The sequence below is a fragment of the Bos javanicus genome, chromosome 3 (assembly GCF_032452875.1).
Source record: "Bos javanicus breed banteng chromosome 3, ARS-OSU_banteng_1.0, whole genome shotgun sequence".
Classification (NCBI taxonomy): Eukaryota; Metazoa; Chordata; class Mammalia; order Artiodactyla; family Bovidae; genus Bos; species Bos javanicus.
This window is the reverse complement of record NC_083870.1, coordinates 95,277,417-95,298,346: the sequence shown is the minus strand read 5'-3', so window position 1 is coordinate 95,298,346 and position 20,930 is coordinate 95,277,417. Positions and strand designations below refer to the sequence as shown.

The 20,930-nt window shown below is 39.8% G+C and overlaps 1 protein-coding gene across 1 annotated transcript in view; it reads left to right on the top strand.

Moving 5' to 3' along the window:
- The first annotated feature begins 4,257 nt into the window (after positions 1-4,257).
- Positions 4,258-20,930, top strand: part of RNF11 (ring finger protein 11) — a 47,435-nt gene continuing 30,762 nt past the window's right edge. Inside the window, exon 1 of the mRNA XM_061412015.1 lies at positions 4,258-4,889. Within this exon, the coding sequence (XP_061267999.1) occupies positions 4,767-4,889 (123 nt within the window). The 5' untranslated portion in view covers positions 4,258-4,766. The remainder of the gene's footprint in view (positions 4,890-20,930) is intronic.

Below are 20,930 nucleotides of genomic sequence, written 5' to 3'. Positions count from 1 at the left end.
TATCCATAATTGCCAAAACTTGGAAGCAACTAAAATGTCCTTCAGTGGATAAATGAATAAATAAACTGTGGGATAGCTAGACAGTGGAATATTATTCAGTGATAAAAAGAAATCATCAAGGCATGAATAGAAACAGAGGAATCTTAATTTTCACTTAAGTGAAAGAAGCCAATGTGAAAAGACTACATGCTGTAAGATTCTAAATATATGACATTTTGAAAAAAATCAAACCATGGAGACTGCTCAGACATCAGTGGTTGCCAAAGGAGGAATGAATAGGCTGAGTACAGAAGAGTTTTAGGGCAGCGAAACTATTCTGTATGATGCTATAACGGTATATACACGTAATTATATATTTGTCTAAACCCACAGAATGTACAACACCATGAGTGAACCCTGACATAAGCAAGCATTTTGTGTGATAGCTTACCAGTTTAACAAATGTTTGGGACTTCCCTGGTGGTCCAGTGGTTAAGAATCTGCCCACCAATGCAGGGAACATGGGTTCAATCCCTGGTCTGGGAAGCTTCACATGCTGCAGAGTAACTAAGCCCATGGTCCACAGCTACTCAGCCCATTCACCTAGAGTTTGTGCTGTGTAACAACAGAAGCCACTGCAAGGAGAAGCCCGTGCACCATAACTAGAAAGACCCCACTCACTACAACTAGAGAAAGCACACTCGCAGCAATGAAGACTCAGCGCAGTCAAAAATAAACAAATAAGCTGGTCTAGTGCAGGGTGTTGATAATGGGGGAAGCTATGCATGTATGGGGGCAGGGGGTTATGGTAAATCTCTGTGCCTTCTGCTCAGTTTTTTGGTGTGAACCTAAAACTGGTCTAAAAAAAGTATATATAAAGAAAATCTGGTTCAACAGAAGATACTAGATTTTCATATCTGCTTCTGCATTAGATATCCTGAAGTCAGAGAAAACAAGAATCAGACAAAGCAGTGAAGGCATATTTTATTCAGTACCTATTGCAATAGGAGACAAAAGACTCAATATAGAATTGGACTTCACTCTGTATTATACAAAAAGGACAAGTGGGAATTTATAGGCAAGGAACAGGGTGGGAGACAGTGGATGGAAAATTACAAAGAGGAAACATCAGGGATAAAAGGGAATTCTGGCTAAAAACATTGATAGGATTTCTGCTAAAGGCAGGCCAAGGTGGTCAGATACTAAGGGAGGGGGACTCTGGCTAAACTAATTCAACTAGATTCTTGCTAAAACTGAAATAAGTAGGTCAAGCACAAAGCCCAAAGTTAGAGCCTTGAGGCCTTAGAGGAGCCTGACTAGAGCTGGGTTTAGAAGAGTCTTTGTCACTTCAATAGTGTTGGTTACTTTTTTTATTTAAAATTGTTTTGTGATTAGATCACCCTTTCTGGTATACAGGATACTTCCCAAGTGTTCCCTTCTAAAACTAGATTAGGAAGAAAGATCATTGAATAGCTACTTCCTTACAAAAGTAGACATGGATGCTAAAGGCATTGAAGATAAGTCTTCTCCCATTCTCTTGTTTTTATACACTGAGAAAGATTATCAAAACGAAAAATGACGTAGTTCCCTCTGCCAACTTAATAGAGGCAACTGGTATATAATTTAAATACTGGCTTTACCCCCTGAGTAGCCATGTGAAGCCATATTTCTATTCCTGTAAAACAGGAATGTTAACATCAATCTTTCAAGACTCAGGCTAATAAATGGAAGTTATGATTTCATTCATTCTTACATATATATTAAGATATACACACATCTATGTATATACATAGAAATTATGTTAAACTATTTACATAAATAGATGTATATAATATAATATAGTAATGGATCCCATTTATTTTATATTGTTACATATATTTCAACTAAATGAAATCAAGGGCAGCTATATGAAGAAAGTAGCACCTAAGGACAGTCTTAAAAGATAGTTGGATTTCAACAAAAGGGAACAGCATGGCAGGGGATCAGAAGTGGAAAAGCATAGTGAAAACTGAGGGCATGGTAAGTATTATGATGTGGCTGGAGTATAGGATGCCTGGTTGGAGTCAAGAGTCATATAGGTGGGATGGGGAAGGAAGTGGGAGGGAGTTTCAAGAGGGAGGTGACTCATGTATACCTATGGCTGATTCATGTTGATGTTTGACAGAAACCAACACAATTCTATAAAGCAATTATCCTTCAATTAAAAAATAAATTTAAAATTAAAAAAGTCATATTGGAGATCAGGATGGGACCAAATGGTTCAAGGCCTTAATGTCATGCCAAATTTCTGAGCCACAAGTCTATGGATGCTCACTGATCACATTTTTCATGGCAGTAGTGTGGAGAATGTATTGATGGTGCCGAGGCAAGGGCTTCATTAAGAAGTTGTCACAACAGTTCAGAGGGGACCAGAAAAATGGCAATAAGAGAAAAGAGGAAAATACCTGAAAATTTCCTTCCAAATAATCCAATAATTTTATTTGTCCAAGCCACAGAATTAAGCAATGATTCTTGGGGATGTGTGAAAGATTCTGATAACAAACATGGCATTACAGATACACCTATTCAGGTGGGAGCCATTAACAAGAAAAAAGGTAAGTCTTGGAAAAGAGGGAAAATAGCAAAATAGCAATATCACCTTTAATGTGTGATATGAGTGTATTCAAATAAAATATGTGATTTTATAGAACAGGGACTTCAAAGTTACAGCACTTAGGATGTGCCATTTTTACACAGTTCTACTTCCAAGAATCCTTTCTGATCCTCACCCAGTGCTCTAATTACTCCCTCCTGTGCCCTCTAGAAACCTGTCCTGGGGGTGGCAGAAGACCTCACTGTTTACATATCTTCCTAGCTGGATTCTGGGCTCCATCAAGAATAAGCCAGATTTCCTTAGTGCCTTGGAGAAGGAAATGGCAACCCACTCCAGTACTCTTGCCTAGAAAATCCCATGGACGGAGAAGCCTGGTGCAGGCTACTGTCCATGGGGGTTGCAAAGAGTGGGACAGGACTGAGCGACTTCACTTTCACTTTCCTTAGTGCCTAATATAGAGTCTGGTGGAAAAAAAATTAGTAAATGAAGAATGAAAAAAAGACAATCAAGACCCTCTTTTCCTCTCGTTGAATGAATGAATATTAGAACATTCTCATCTTTCTTATTTCCTCCCTCTACATACATTGCCTCTTGAGCTCTTTGTTATTTCAGTTAAGAAGAAAGCCTACTCTGCCTCAGGCAATGTGCCAGGCCTGGTACAGAGGAGGGGCAGATTCAGCTTGATCTGGCTGTGACAGAGACTCACAGGGACTCAGGAACTGAGTGCTCAGGGACTGTGAGCACAGAGGAGGTAACTAACCCAGACAGGAGGGTTAGAGGACAGGCTTCCCAGTAGAATCAAAGTTGAGTCCAGGAAGGACAAGTGGGGATATAGTTTGATGGAAAGTATAAGGTCAGGAGTGGGGAGAAGTGAGTTTATGTCAGAGAAACATTATGGGTAAAGGCCTCAGCCAGAGGGAATAGTTTTCTAGATTAACTGAAAACTGAAAACTATTTAGACATGCTAGAGTTTAGAATATGTGAGGGAACAAGGCCACAAATGAGACTGGGGAGGTAGCCAGATTAGTAAATTATTTAAGAATTAATACTTCAGTCATAACAGTATTGGGAAGTTTTTAATGAATGTTTTAAAAGGCTTGAATTCCTCCTACAGGAATGACATGATCAGATTTACATTTTAAAAAGATAACTGTACAAATAGTAAATTGAATGGGGGCAATGGCGAACGCAGGGGAAATAGTTCAAAGTATTACAGCAGAGAAATGATGGTAGCTTGTACTATGGTGTTGAGAATAGAAATAAATAGAATAATCGGTAGAAGAATTCTTCTGACCGTGATGTAGGAGGATTGGAAAGTGACTGGGGAGGTAGTGAGTTTGGACTTTATTCCGAAGGGATAGACCCTTTAATATTTTAATCATGGGAGTGATCCATTCAGATATGGGTTTAAAAATAGATTACTTGGCAGAAGGTAGCGAGAAGACTGTCAAAATAACGCACAGGTAAGAGCTGAGACAAGCGAAGAGGGAGCAGTTCGCGTGGGGAGAAACCGAAGACCCGAAAGAGGTATCAGAATCGCGTCCCAGGCTGTCAGGGAAGCAGAAACTGACGCAGCCCCAGAAACAGCTGCTGGGGACGGGGGAGGGGCTGGGGGGTGGCAAAGGAGCCGGGAGCACAGCCGGAGCTACCCACGCCTCCCAGCGCTGGGGGCGGGACCAGGGCACGCACGGCGGCGTGACGCAGGGCCGCAGCTGGCCTCGTTCTGGCCGCCGCCGCCGCTGCGAAGCGGAGTAGGATGAGGCCCGCGGCTGCGGCTCCGGCGTCGGCGGGGCCAGTAGCAGCAGCTGAGGCAGCAGCTGAGGGAGCCGCGACGGCTGCGCCCCCCCCTCCTGACCTGGATTAGGCCCAGCAGCTCCGTGGCCGCCGCCGCCCCGCGGGGGGGCGGGGTGGGGAAGTGCTTCGTCTCCCCGCCCCCCCCCCCCCCCACTGCCGCCGCCTCAGAGGAGGCAACCGCCGCGACCCCGGGAAACCCGCGGCCCAGCCTTAAGCCCTCAGCCCCAGGGACTGGCATGAGCTGCCCTTCGGCGGCGCCGGGGGCCGGGGGAGCCGCTGCCGCCTGAACCCCGGCCTGCCGCCCGACCCCACCTCGCTGACCGAGGCTGACCGCGGAGCGTGCGAACGACCCCGCCACTGCTTTCTTCCTCCCCCAGATCACACACCCCAGCCCCAGAAGATGGGGAACTGCCTCAAGTCCCCCACTTCGGATGACATCTCCCTGCTTCACGAGTCTCAGTCCGACCGGGCCAGCTTTGGCGAGGGGACGGAGCCGGATCAGGAGCCGCCGCCGCCATATCAGGTAGGGGAGGGTGTGTGTTGGGGAAGGGGGGTGCGAGGAGTAGAGGCGGCTCTGGCGGAGATTGTGGGGGCTTCGGGGCTGTCTGTCACTGTCCCTGGCGTCGGCAACACCTGGCCTGAGAGGCACTGACCCCCTTAGGGCTGGGTTTAAGTGTGATTGCTCCCGTCGTCAGTATAGGGGGAATCCTTCACCTCCCTTCGAGCAGTGTGGGGATGGTACTTCTGTCCTTGAGTTCTGGGATTCGAGTGTGTGATTATATCCCCTTGACCAGTGACTGGTGACTAGATTGTGGAGTTCGGAAGTGATGTTTTCTTGCCTTTATATGTGAATTGTGAGGTTCGAAGATGATTTCCTCGTCACCGGCTGGATTATGGGTTCTGGATAAGTGGTTAACCTACCCCCACTACTCCACCCCACCCCCCCGCCACACATACATCCCATTTATACTTTGAAGTGTGATCCTCCTCTCCTCCCTCTAGTCTGTCTGTATTCGTTGAATTTAGTAGGCGTTCATTTCTTCCTGTGCTTGGGAGATTTTCAAGTAGTGATTTTGGTTCCAGCAACATGGAGTTGCTTCTTTACATACATAGGTATACATACATATGTGTGTGTGTGTTTATATTAATTGTAGGACACAGCTTAGCGACTGAACAGCAACAACAGTCTTAATTCTGAACCCCTCCTCTTTTTGCTCCACCCCTGTGACACACCTTTTAAACGCGCTGATTTAAGAGAACTTGATTATCTTGAACTTTGGAAACCTTTAAACCTTACTTGAGAAATACCTTCTGTTACTCATGGTTCTCCCTATGTGTCAAAGACTTGTCTTCTAAATAGCTTCACTTCTTTTTGTACAGCAATCAGCAGCTCCAGATGTCCTTACACGATTTGTAAAGAGCTGAAGACCTCTTTAGAAAACTCAAAATAGATATGTAGACGTTATAATCCATAATATATGTATAAACCTTTCCTCTACTTTTTCAAGATGTTGATTAAAAACTTTACCAGAAGTACTTGGATAGTTAAGTGGCTTAATTTTTTTTCCTGATTGGGGTTTAATTTTCTAACTGGGCAGTCTCCTTTGTTGTTTCATGTGGTGACATCATTATCTAGTGTTATTCTTTTCTCATTCCTATGTAAATCCGTGTCTCACCACACCAGAAAAACCTGATCACAAATGCTGGTTTTCTGAATAAAACCCATCAGGGGCCTTTCATATATGCTGGTAAAGTCCAGTCTTTTCATGTGGCTTACAGAAGACTCCATGATTTATCCCTCACATTCATATTCCAGGCCTGTCAAACACAACAGCTTATTCACACCTCTCTGCCTTAGCTCCAGTTGCTCTCTCTGCAACCCTTCCCCCAAGGTCAGCAGGTGAGCGTGTAATCCTCTTTGAGGACTCAGCTGAGCTGTATCTGAAGTTCCTAAATTCCCCTCCCTTTCTCCCTGAATCAATCACTCCCTTCTTTGTGTCTCCCATGAAGGAAGTGTCCGCACTTTCAAAAGTAACGCGTATAACACTTATATGTCGTCCTTGTTAAGTTAGATGTGTGTCTCATTCTTGAGGCATTTCCCTCCTCCTCCAGTATAAGCTGAATGCAGGTAGGAACTCTGTTTCCTGTTTGTTGTATCCACAACATCTGGCTTCATAGTAGCTGCTGAGTAACTGGAATAAGGGAAAACTCTAAGCCCTTGAGAACAGGGACTACCACCAGTGCTTAGTGCAGTTTCTGGCACATAAACACTTAAATGTTGAGTGAATTAATGAATTTAAATGGAGTATTGTTATGTAAGTTTACACACCCATTTCTTCCGAAGAATTGTCACAGGAGAAGTCTCGTTAAAAATCCAAACCAAATCTAAGTGCTTTCCTGAGTCTTTGAAGCAAGTAAATTCTTTGACTCTTACTTTCCTTCAAATTTCACTCTTGATTTCCTTCATAAATGTTATAGGACAATGTGCTTATTTCCATTTCATGAAAAACATTTTTTAGAGGTATGAGTTTTTATTTCAAAATCTCCTGTATTCCTTAGTCCTCTTCTAAGCAAGTAAAATACCTTCAACTTATTGTACTCTTTCTCTTAAATACATGTATATCTTATACATTGTTAAGAATAACTTATTTAGAATTTATGGAGATTGTATTCAATATTTGCCTTTTCCAGGAGGATAAGATAATAGAGGGTTTTTTTGGTATCATGTAGGAACGTCTTTTTGAAACATGTTATTTGTGACAATGGGAGTTTTTCATGGTTGCCTTTTCCTGAAATGAACAACCCAGACATTGATAGGCAACTTTGGTATCAATTTGAAGAAAGTAATTTCTTAAAGAAAGTTGTATAAAAATAGAAACTTTTGTAGAAATTTGTCTTACCTGAAGGAACTGAAATGTTTTAGGAATGTAAAATGTGTTAAGAATGTAAAATTCACATAGTCTGAGAAACACCAATCCAAGATAAATAATTTATACTTTGAATGAACAGAAGTAACTTATTTTTTCTTCAAAAATAGTATATAATTGATAGCTATAGAAATACTGGCTTATTTCTTTAAAGAATAGTTTCAGCTACAAAAGGATATTTTAAAAATTCAGAGAATAACTGATTGTAAAGGAACACATTTGGTATTCTGCAGTGAGTAGTTAAAAGATGTGTGTACATGTATATGCCAAGAGCTCTATAATAAACTTCAGTAAGATCCAGTTATTTCCTATTAGCAGGATCTGAGATTTGTTTTATCTATTTATGCTTGAAAGTAAGCATAAACAAACTGTGGTCAAGTTTATGGAAAATACATATTTCTCTCCTGGGTTTCTTTGTAGCCTCCTCACTGGTCTCCCTGCATTCACCCTTGCTCTCCCTTTAATCTATATTTAATCTATCATCCAGATTGTTTCTGGTAAAACAGATCATGACACTCTACCAAACTTTCTGTGAATCCTCATTTCATTCAAAGTAAAATCCAGATTCCTTAGTGTCCCCTAAACCCTACATGATCTATACTCTCTGCCTGCATACATAGCTCTCTTTATATCTACTACTACTCTACCCGTGCTGGCTTCTCTTTAACCTCTCTGGCCTCTTTGTTCTAGGATACACCAGAACCTTTGCCATGGTTGATTTCTGTGCCTTGAGTACTTTTCCCCCAGGTATCATCATGGCTGACTCCCTTCCCTTCAAGTTTTTACTCAAGTTGTGACAGCTTCTTAAATCCTCTCTGACCACCCATTTAAAATTGCACTTACCTTAGCACTCTGCTAAACTTACCCTGTTCTGTTATTTTCCCATAGCATTTATCATTTTCTAACATTATTTATTATTAACTGTTTCTCCTGCTGGTGATAAACTCCATGAAGAAAAGGGAGTTTTTAAAAAAATTGTGGTTTCCCAAGTACCTAGAATAGTGCTGGGACATAATAGGCACTGTTACTGGTTGAAAACTGGATTTCCTTTAAATGAATTAATGTATTTATTTTGAGGCAAGTGCAGTTGAATGTCTTATAAAAATTATGCATATTCCTAGTGCATTTTTCCTTTATTGTGGGTCATTTTTAAGAAACCAATCCTAAAAATATAGTCCCAATAATACTAAATATAGTAATTGGTTTAAAATAATCATTAATAAAATAGTGTAATTTTTTTCAACCCTTTGTAATCTTAACAAAATGTTTGTTTTATGAGAAAGAATGTGAATCCTTGTCCTTAAAGAAATGTGAGATAAGAGGTTAGAGCTTTTCTTGAATTAGAAGATAAAAAACAAGAAATTTGACATCCCTTCTACTCTTTGAGGAAGGAATTTTTTAAAAGAATACAAAAGAAATCTACTCATCAAGGACAGTCTTATAAGGGTTGTTAGAGGGAAGATAAGTCATGAAAGGCTGAGGAAAGGGCCAGGTAAGATAGCCCAGCCTTGGAAGGTGTAAGTGAACTAATTGAAAAACCACTAGTCACTCTAAGACCCCCGTTCCTCATAGGTTAATTCACTCTGTTAAAAAGTTAATATTCAGTGACTGTATTTTTATCTGAATAGGTATATATTTGCACAAAGTGCTGTCTCTCAGTTTTGCATCAGTTTATGTTCAGTAGTTTGAGATTTACTGATCTCTTACTTCTGCCCTGCACTTTGTGATTAATACATTTGAGATTTTGAAATCAGAAGAAAAATTATAATACAGCACTGAGTGTATCTGGTTTTGGAGTCAGATGGGTTTGAGTACATATCCTGGTTGTAGATGTAGAATATGTATGTAGAATATGAAGAGGGTTTATCAGATTATGTTATGTCTTGAGGAACTTCTTTCACAAATAACAAAACATAACATTTTGGATTTTTCAAACTGACTGAAAGTTCTTTTTTTAAGGCGTGGTCTCTCCTTTCTCTCGTTTAAAAATCGAGACTAAGAAAATACTTATTTTTAAGCTTTCGAACCTGTAATAAATAATACCTTGTTTTTTTGATATCTTTATGAAGTTACATTCAGGTAATTGAGGTTTTGAGGGGTTTTTTTGGTATTATTATTTTTAATGTACTAGTGTTTTGTTTACCATTTTGCCGAAAATTACCTCAATGTATCTCACATATCTTACTCTTAATAAATTGTTTAACATATCTTACTCTTATTAATCAAATTGTTTGTGAGATTTTATCCCTCTCCTCTTAAAGTTCTACCTTTTCATTGAGGTGCAAATCAACTCCAACCTCTTTAATAAAGCTTCCACTTTTATTTTTCCCCTCTCTTGATTTCTTCCAGTACAGTACTTTTTCTGTGTAATATTTATCTGGAAATCATATATTACCTTATTAATTAGTTCTTGATGCTTTAACATTTATTATTTTTCCAGATCACAGTTTTCTTAAAAGTGAGAATGATGTGTTCAGATTTTAAAAGTTTCTCGGTAGAGTGGAATGGCACCTTATACATTATAGACCTAGAACTCTGCCTTCTCCCTCTTGTACCATCACCACTGCAACTGAGGTCTTCATGATCTCTCACAATTTACTGTTTAATGTCTGCTCTTCTCCCCATTCATTTCATCCCTTGTTATTCAGTAGATTCTGTCCAAATCAGATTCCCTTGCCTCTTAATCCTTAATGATTTTTCATGACTCATCACTAAAGACCTGTCTTAGCATTCAGAGTTATAATCTGACTTCTTTTATACTTTCCCAGCTTTTTTAGTCTCATATGAAATTACAGGTGGCATAGTGGCAAAGAAAATGCCTGCCATTGCAGGAGATGCAAGAGATGAGGGTTCAGTCCCTGGGTCGGGAAGATCACCTGGAGAAGGAAATGGCAGCCCACTACAGTTTTGTTTTTTTGTTTTTTTTTTTGAAAGGAAAGAAAGTTTGCTTTATTTCACATGCTGGTATCTGGAGAGGTAGGGTGGCAGACATCTGTCCAAAGGCCAACTGCCCCCCCTCCGCCCCCCCCACACACACACTCTCTAGTCTCTTGCTGGAAAATTCTATGGACAGAGGAGCCTGGTGGGCTACAGTCCATGGAGTCTTCAAAGAGTCGGACAGAACTGAGCGACTGAACACACACACATACGCACATAAAAGCTGTACTCTAGTCAGACTGACATTGCTATATAATCTTTCGGGTTGGTCAAAAAATTCGTTCGGGTTTTTGAATGATGTTACAGAGAAATGTGAATGAACTTTTTGGCCAACCCAGTATATATGTATGTCTTCTGGTTCCCAGCATCTGCCTATGCTCATTGCCCAGAATACCCCTCTTAATCATTCTCCGTGTAAATTTTAGTTAGCAGTGTCCAGCTCAAATATTAGGAGTCTTTTTCTGATCTCCCCCAACATGAATAGAAGCTTCTTAATCTGAACTCACTTAGCACTTGTTTACCTTTCTTAGGACACTTTACTGTTCCTATTTGATTTTAATTCTTTATAACAATGTTACATCTCCCCTTCCAGAATCCGAGTCTGATGATTCATCTTTGCAAGAACTATTTTCACATAGCAGACACTCAAATACTCGAATAAATGTGAAAATCAGTTACTGTGTTTTTCTGTGTATATGAAGTTTTATGGTTGTTGACTTCTGTATCAATTGTTCCCAGAATCCTGTGCTTTAGTGTTTGGCTTTTATACTTTAGAGGGTTCTGCTATTTTTCTCTCCCATGTTAACTATTTTATCTGACTATATTCAGTTTTGTCCCATCACTTCTAATATATAAAGTGCATAAACTTTAGGAAAGTTAATCTCTTTACATTTTTTTTCATTTGAGTTTGATCTGTGTTCATCTTGCCTCATCTTTTTTTTAAATAAGCAATTTATTTGTAACCATTGTTGCTGGAATTTTGTCTGTGCATGATCTCCCACTCTGGATGTCCTTTAATTAAGGCTGATTCTTTGCTATTAAGAATGTATGAGCACCTTTAAGATTAAGACAGTTTGTGTTAGAGTTTAATTCTAGGACTAATTATAGGGTAACTTGAGAAGATAGGGGTAATGAGTACTTGGTACAGAAGATCTGAGAACTTGACTTTCTTAAAATATTTTTTAGTTAGTACTTTCTGGTATATATTTTTGTAAAATTTTGATCTTTAAAAAAATCTTAATACTTAAGATAGATTAGATTTTTTTTTTAATGATCTTAATTTTATTTGGTTCCTTCTACATAGTATAAGTGTCACAGACTGGCTACTCTAGGTTCTCCCTGACTTTTTTCTTCAACTTACACCACTACTTTTTGTCTTCACTGTCTCAGCCAACTTCAGAACTTGTAGAAATGAGGAAGGGAGTAGAAAGAGGATGATGTAAATAAATACAATTTAAATTAGATGTTATATTTCTTTGTCATCTTGCTCCAAGCCATTTCTGAATATAATTATCTTCTATGTATTACCTTTCTTCAAGCAAAGAATTAGGGATGATATAAAGAGTTAGGGGTGCTGTGTTTCTGTCCTGTATCATAGATTATTTTAAAGACTGTAACAAATTCCCAGAGGTAGATTACTTGTTAGTAACTTTTAATATTGAATTTAACAAATACTTATGATATGGTTAACCTGCTCAATATTCAGGATTTTTGCACTTGTGATATAAATGAAATTAAGAGTGAGACGGTAAAAATACCAAAGACTCAGAGTGGAAATATAAATACAAGATGTGAAGAAAAGCAAGCATATAGATAGGCAAAGTGTATGTGTTTTTAATGGCAAAAGAGATTGCTACATGCAATTGAAAAGTAAAGTGATAAGGGAGAACTAAATATATTTTCTGCTCTTGGGGAATCTGGCTGACCTTTTGGTTTTGATATTCAATTTGACTTTGTGATATGTTGCTTTTGAAGTCTTTGAAGAGTTCCTTTTTGTAACCAATTAAAAATATTTTGAGTTCATTTTAATGTGAATGCACATATACCTATCTTTTAATTAAATAGCAAACCTGGAGTGTGCTCCCAGGGGCAGTTGAGCAATTATCTTGTTACTTAATCCAGAGAGCATACAATAAGGTAAATAAGGGATCTGAAAGCATGGGAATGAAGAAAGCAATCCTCCAGATATATTAGTTCCTAAATTTATTAAAACTTTTTGAATTCTTATAAAGCTAACTGACTTTAAGAAGAATGAGACTTTTATAATTGTCCCAGTTAAAATTGCACATGATTTTGTATAACAATTTAATTATTATATTTGTGGAAAAAAGCAGTTTACCATAAACTGAGTAGCAAGGCTTTATGGTTAAAAACCAAGACACTTGATACCTCATTTCTTCTACCAGTCAGTAGGTGTTTGTTGGGCACCAAGACAAAAGGAAAAATGAGTTTTTTACCCCTAAAGAGCTACTACTTTAAGGAGACAAGATTAATGTATATACATGAAGCATTTATTCAATGTGAAACAGTATAATCAAGTATTAAATTGTTTCAGACTTTTTAAGTTGGAGGATCGATTTATAATACAGAGCAGTGAATCACAAAATAACTCTTTAGCTTCTGAAGATATCAAATGATGAACATCAGTATAAAAAATGAATAAAAGAGAAGAACTGCCCTGATTAAATTATGAGTTGGGGAGCTTGGAGCCAGAAGAATAATCAGTAGGTGGTGAGCATGAATTTAGAGGGAGTTGTATAGTCTTGTACAGTTAAAGTATAACAAGTGTGTGTAAAACCTTTTTATTGTTTATATATAATACAATAAAGACTATATCTTCAATGGTGTAAATAACAATCCCTTAGCTACATAACCTAGTGAACTGGCATTGCAGGCAGATTCCTTACCGTCTGAGCCACCAGGGAAGCCCTTACATATTATAACCACCATCAGAATATAGCCAATATCCAACCCCCCAGAAGGCTCCCTCATATCCCTCCAGCATACAATGCCCCTTCTCCAAAGGTAGCCACTGTTCTGACCTCTTAACACTTTATATTGTTTTTACCCAATTTTGAACTTAAATAATTTGTTCAGCATTGTTTGTGAAATTCAGTTGTTTCATATTCGTGGGAGCAGCTCATTATTTTTTGTTGCTGTACAGGATTCAGTTGAATAAATACACTTTTTTAATGTAGATAATTTTTTTTAAAATCTTCATTGAATTTGTTACAATATTGCTTCTGTTTTTTATATTTTGGTTTTTTGGCCCCAAGGCATGTGGTTATAGCTCCCTGACCGGACGTTGAACCCATTGGAAAAAGTCTTAACCATTGGACCACCAGAAAGTGAAAGTCTCTCAGTTGTGTCTGATTCTTCGGGACCCCATGGACTTTACAGTCCATGGAATTCTCCAGGCCAGAATACTGGAGTGGGTAGCCTTTCCCTTCTCCAGGGGATCTTCCCAACCCAGGGATCGAACCCAGATCTCCTGCATTGCAGGCAGATTTTTTACCAGCTGAGCCACCAGGGAAATCCCTAAATATACTTTTAAAATCCATGTTACTATTTGATGTATATTTGGGTTGTGTTAGTTTTTGGCTGTATGAATGTGCTATGAACATTTAAAAAATATATACATAAATACCTCTTTGTATATATTCAGCAGTAGAAATGTTGGGTATTGGAACAGATATGAATTTAGTTTTTCCCACAATATTGTATTACAGAAATTTCAAAAATAAAGAGAAGTTGACAAAATTATTTGGACACCCATATTCCTACCAGTTAGTCTGTAGTTAACATTTTGCTGAATTTGTTTTAACATACATCCAACCCCTTTATCAATCCATCCTATTTTGGGATGCATTTTAAAATAAGTTGCCAAAGTGGTTTCACCAGTTTACACTCCTGTCAGCTGTGTATGAGAGTTCTATTTGCTCTATATCCTTACCAGCACTTGGTATTGTCAGTCAAGCTTTTCTTTTGGAGTTAATAAGTCTGTAGAAGTGTTTCATTGTAGTTTTAATTTGTATTTCCCCAATGAGAAGTGCAGGCTTCCCTGGTGGCTCAGCGGTAAAGAATTCGCCTGCCAATGAATGTCTTCCCTGGGTCAGGAAGATCCCGTGGAGAAGGAAATGGCATCCCACTCCAGTGTTCTTGCCTGGGAAATCCCAGGGACAGAGGAGCCTGGAGAGCTAGAGTCCGTGGGGTTGCAAAGAGTCAAACATGACTTAGCACCTAAACAACATGAGAAGTACATACCAATATGCATATTAACATGTGGTCTTTTGTTGCTGGCCTCTTACTTACTGTTTTCAAGAGTCATCTGTATGAATCCTGTGATACATATCAGGACTTCATGCCTTTTTATTGTGAAGTATTTCATTGCATGGATCAACCATATTTTGTTTAGCCATTCATCATTGATGAATGTTTGCACTTCCATTTTTTGGCTCTGATGAATGCTTTTATAAACGTTTGAATTAAAGTTTTTATACAGATATGTCTTTATATCTCTTGGTTTATACACTTCCTAGTAGAATTGCTGTGTCATATAATTCCATGTTTAACCTTTTGAGGGACTGCCAGACTTTTCCTGAACACCTGTAGTATGGTTTTACATTCCCACCAGCAGTGCACAAGGGTTCCAATTTCTGCACATCAGCACCAAAACTTGTTATCTGCTTTTTGCTTTGTTTTTAAATGGCCACTCTAATGACTATGAAGTGATATCTCATTGTGGTTTTGCTTGCATTTTTGTAAAAGCTAATGTTGAGCATCTTTTTGTATGCTTCTAGGCCATTTATATATCTTTGGAGAAATGTCTATTCAGATCCTTGATCCATTTTTAATCAAACTGTCTTTTTGTTACTGAGTTGTCAAGAGTTCTTTATATATTCTGATCCCTTGTCAGATATGAAATTGCAAGTTTTATCCTGTTTTGTGGATTATCTTTTCACTTTTTTAAAAATTAATGTTTATTGGAGTATAGTTGATTTGCAATGTTGTGTTCGTTTCTGCTGTACAGCAAAGTGAATCAGTCATACATGTACATAACATTCACTCCTTTTTAGATATTTTTCCCATAGAGGTTGTTACAGAGTATTGAGTAGAGTTCTCTGTGCTGTACTGCTGCTACTGCTGCTAAGTCGCTTCAGTCGTGTCCAACTCTGCAACCCCATAGACGGCAGCCCACCAGGCTCCCCCGTCCCTGGGATTCTCCAGGCAAAAACACTGGAGTGGGTTGCCATTTCCTTATCCAATTCGTGAAAGTGAAAAGTGGAAGTGAAATCGCTGTCATGTCCAACCCTCAGCGACCCCATAGACTGCAGCCTTCCAGGCTTCTCCGTCCATGAGATTTTCCAGGCAAGAGTACTGGAGTGGGCTGCCATTGCTTTCTCCTCTGTGCTGTACAGTAGGTCCTTATTAATTATCTATTTTATGTATGCTGCTAAGTCATGTCGTCTAGTCAAGGCTATGGTTTTTCCTGTGGTCATGTACGGATGTGAGAGTTGGACTGTGAAGAAGGCTGAGCGCCAAAGATTGATGGTTTTGAACTGTGGTGTTGGAGAAGACTCTTGAGAGTCCCTTGGACTGCAAGGAGATCCAACCAGTCCATTCTGAAGGAGATCAGCCCTGGGATTTCTTTGGAAGGAACGATGCTAAAGCTGAAACTCCAGTACTTTGGCCACCTCATGCGAAGAGTTGACTCTTTGGAAAAGACTCTGATGCTGGGAGGGATTGGGGGCAGGAGGAGAAGGGGGCGACAGAGGATGAGATGGCTGGATGGCATCACTGACTCGATGGACGTGAGTCTGGGTGAACTCTGGGAATTGGTGATGGACAGGGAGGCCTGGCGTGCTGCGATTCATGGGGTCGCAGAGAGTCGGACACGACTGAGCGACTGAACTGAACTGAACTGAAGTCACGTCGGTCGTGTCCGACTCTGTGCGACCCCACAGATGGCAGCCCACCAGGCTCCCCCGTCCCTGGGATTCTCCAGGCAAGATCACTGGAGTGGGTGCCATTTCCTTCTCCAATGCATGAAAGTGAAAAGTGAAAGTGAAGTCGCTCAGTCAGGTAGTCGCGTTCGGCTCTTAGCGACCCCATGGACTGCAGCCCACCAGGCTCCTCCGTCCATGGGATTTTCCAGGCAAGAGTACTGGAGTGGGTCACCAGTGCCTTCTCCAAATTTTATGTATAGTAGTGTGTATATGTCAATTCCACTTTCCAAATTTATCCCTCCCCCCATTTCTCCCCTGGTAGCTATAAGTTTGTTTTTTTATATCTGTGAGTCTGTTTCTGTTTTGTAAATAAGTTCATTTGTGCCGTGTTATTTTTATATTCCACATACAAGCGATATGATATGCTATTTTGTCTTTCTTTACTCAGTATGACCATCTCTAGGTCCATCCATGTTGCTGCAATGGCATTATTTTCATTCTTTATGACTGAATAATATTCCATGGTATGCATATACCACTTCTTTATCCATTCTTTTGTCCATAGACATTTATTTTGCTTCCATGTCCTGGCTATGTAAGTAGTGCTACAGTAAACGTTGGAGTGCATGTATCTTTCCGAACAATGCTTTCTCCAGACATATACCATATGATTGTGGGATCATATGGTAGCTCTGTTTTTAGTCAAGGCACCTTATTCAGTTGTCCACAGTGGCTTTATCAATGTACATTCCCACCAACAGTGTAGGAGGCTCCCTTTTCTCCATACTCACTCTGAAATTTACCGTTTATAGGGTTTTTTGATGATGTCCATTCTGATCGACAGAATGTGGTCTACTGGAGAAGGGAATGGCAAACCACTTCAGTATTCTTGCCTTGAGAACCCCATGAACAGTATGAAAAGGCAAAATGATAGGAAAGAGAAACTGAAAGAGAAACTCCCCAGGTCAGTAGGTGCCCAATATACTACTGCAGATCAGTGGAGAAATAACTCCAGAAAGAATGAAGGGATGGAGCCAAAGCAAAAACAATACCCAGCTTTGGATGTGACTGGTGATAGAAGCAAGGTTCGATGCTGTGAAGAGCAATATTGCATAGGAACCTGAAATGTCAGGTCCATGAATCAAGGCAAATTGGAAGTGGTCAAACAAGAGATGGCAAGAGTGAATGTTGACATTCAAGGAATCAGCAAACTGAAATGGACTGGAATGGGTGAATTTAACTCAGATGACCATTATATCTACTACTGTGGGCAGGAATCCCTCAGAAGAAATGGAGTGGCCATCGTGGTCAACAAGAGAGTCCGAAATGCAGTACTTGGATGCAATCTCAAAAACGACAGAATGATCTCTGTTCGTTTCCAAGGCAAACCATTCAATATCACAGTAGTCCAAGTCTATTCCCCAACCAGTAATGCTGAAGCAGCTGAAGTTGAACGGTTCTATGAAGACCTACAACACCTTTTAGAACTAACACCCAAAAAAGATGTCCTTTTCATTATAGGGGACTGGAATGCAAAAGTAGGAAGTCAAGAAACACCTGGAGTAACAGGCAAATTTGGCCTTGGAATAGAGAATGAAGCAGGGCAAAGACTAATAGAGTTTTGCCAAAAAAATGTACTGGTCATAACAAACACCCTCTTCCAACAACACAAGAGAAGACTCTATACATGGACATCACCAGATGGTCAACACCGAAATCAGATTGATTACATTCTTTGCAGCCAAAGATGGAGAAGCTCTATACAGTCAGCAAAAACAAGACAAGGAGCTGACTGTGGCTCAGACCATGAACTCCTTATTGCCAAATTCAGACTGAAATTGAGGAAAGTAGGGAAAACCACTAGGCCATTCAGGTATGACCTAAATCAAATTCCTTATTATGATTATACAGTGGAAGTGAGAAATAGATTTAAGGGCCTAGATCTGATAGAGTGCCTGATGAACTATGGAATGAGGTTCATGACATTGTACAGGAGACAGGGATCAAGACCATTCCCATAGAAAAGAAATGCAAAAAAGCAAAATGGCTGTCTGGGGAGGCCTTACAAATAGCTGTGAAAAGAAGAGAAGCGAAAAGCAAAGGAGAAAAGGAAAGATATAAACATCTGAATGCAGAGTTCCAAAGAATAGCAAGAAGAGATAAGAAAGCCTTCTTCAGCGATCAATGCAAAGAAATAGAGGAAAACAACAGAATGGGAAAGACTAGAGATCTCTTCAAGAAAATCAGAGATACCAAAGGAACATTTCATGCAAAGATGAGCTCAATAAAGGACAGAAATGGTATGGACCTAACAGAAGCAGAAGATATAAAGAAGAGATGGCAAGAATACACAGAAGAACTGTACAAAAAAGATCTTCACGACCCAGATAATCACAATGGTGTGATCACTGACCTAGAGCCAGACATCCTGGCATGTGAAGTCAAGTGGGCCTTAGCATCACTACGAACAAAGCTAGTGGAGGTGATGGAATTCCAGTTGAACTATTCCAAATCCTGCAAGATGATGCTGTGAAAGTGCTGTACTCAATATGCCAGCAAATTTGGAAAACTCAGCAGTGGCCACAGGACTGGAAAAGGTCAGTTTTCATTCCAATCCCAAGGAAAGGCAATGCCAAAGAATGCTCAAACTACCCCACAATTGCACTCATCTCACACGCTAGTAAAGTAATGCTCAAAATTCTCCAAGCCAGGCTTCAGCAATATGTGAACCGTGAACTTCCTGATGTTCAAGCTGGTTTTAGAAAAGGCAGAGGAACCAGAGGTCAAATTGCCAACATCCGCTGGATCATGGAAAAAGCAAGAGAGTTCCAGAAAAGCATCTATTTCTGCTTTATTGACTATGCCAAAGCCTTTGACTGTGTAGATCACAATAAATTGTGGAAAATTCTTCAAGAGATGGGAATACCAGACCACCTGACCTGCATCTTGAGAAATCTGTATGCAGGTCAGGAAGCAACAGTTAGAACTGGACATGGAACAACAGACTGGTTCCAAATAGGAAAAGGAGTTCGTCAAGGCTGTATATTGTCACCCTGTTTATTTAACTTATATGCAGAGTACATCATGAGAAACGCTGGACTGGAAGAAACACAAACTGGAATCAAGATTGCAGGGCGAAATCTCAATAACCTCAGATATGCAGATGACACCACCCTTATGGCAGAAAGTGAAGAGGAACTAAAAAGCCTCTTGATGAAAGTGAAAGTGGAGAGTGAGAAAGTTGGCTTAAAGCTCAACATTCAGAAAATGAAGATCATGGCATCCGGTCCCACCACTTCATGGGAAATAGATGGGGAAACAGTGGAAACAGTGGCAGACTTTATTTTCCTGGTCTCCAAAATCACTGCAGATGGTGACTGCAGCCATGAAATTAAAAGACGCTTACTCCTTGGAAGGAAAGTTATGACTAACCTAGATAGCATATTCAAAAGCAGAGACGTTACTTTGCCAACAAAATTTCGTCTGGTCAAGGCTATGGTTTTTCCTGTGGTCATGTATGGATGTGAGAGTTGAACTGTGAAGAAGGCTGAGCGCCGAAGAATTGATGCTTTTGCACTGTGGTGTTGGAGAAGACTCTTGAGAGTCCCTTGGACTGCAAGGAGATCCAACCAGTCCATTCTGAAGATCAGCCCTGGGATTTCTTTGGAAGGAATGATGCTAAAGCTGAAACTCCAGTACTTTGGCCACCTCATGTGAAGAGTTGACTCATTGGAAAAGACTCTGATGCTGGGAGGGATTGAGGGCAGGAGGAGAAGGGCACGACAGAGGATGAGATGGCTGGATGGCATCACTGACTCGATGGACGTGAGTCTGAGTGAACTCTGGGAGTTGGTGATGGACAGGGAGGCCTGGCATGCTGCAATTCATGGGGTCGCAGAGAGTCGGACACGAGTGAGCGACTGATCTGATCTGATATGATCTGATTCTGATGGATATGAGGTGATACTTCATTGAAGTTTTGATTTGCATTTCTCTAATAGTGGTGTTGAGCATCTTTTTATGTGCTTTCTGCCATCTGTGTGTCTTCTTTGGAGAAATGTCTATTTAGATCTCTGCCTATTTTTTTATTTTTATTTTTTTAATTTATTGAACTGCATGAGCTGTTTGTATATATATATATATTTTGGAGATTAATCCCCTTTTGGTCACTTCATTTCCAAATATTTTCTCCCTTTCTGTAGGTTATCTTTTCATTTTGTTTATGATTTCCTTTGCTGTGGTCTTTTTACCTTCTTGATGGTATTACTTGAGCACAAAAATTGCTAATTCTGATAAAGTCTAGTTTATTTTTTCTTTTATCACTTGAGCTTTTGGTGTTGTGTCTGAGCAAGTTTTGCCTAACCCGGGTTCACAAAGATTTATTCCTGTGTTTTCTTCTAAGAGTCAATTTTTGTGTACAGTGTAAGGAAAGCCCAAATTTATTACTTTATATGAACTATCCTGTTAGAGCACTACTTTTTGAATACTGTTTCCCCATTGGTGTGCCCCAAATCAATTGTCTGTAAGTGCTAAGGGTTTATTTCTGGACTCTTCTGTTATGTCCATTGATTTTATATGTCTGTTCTTAATGCTAGGCCTACACTAGTTTTACAGTAAGTTTTGAAATCAGAAAATGTGAATTTTCAAACTTTGTTCTTATTATTCAATTTTATTTTGGCTATTCTTAGTCCCTTGTACGGAGAAGGCAATGGCACCCTACTCCAGTACTCTTGCCTGGAAAATCCCATGGACGGA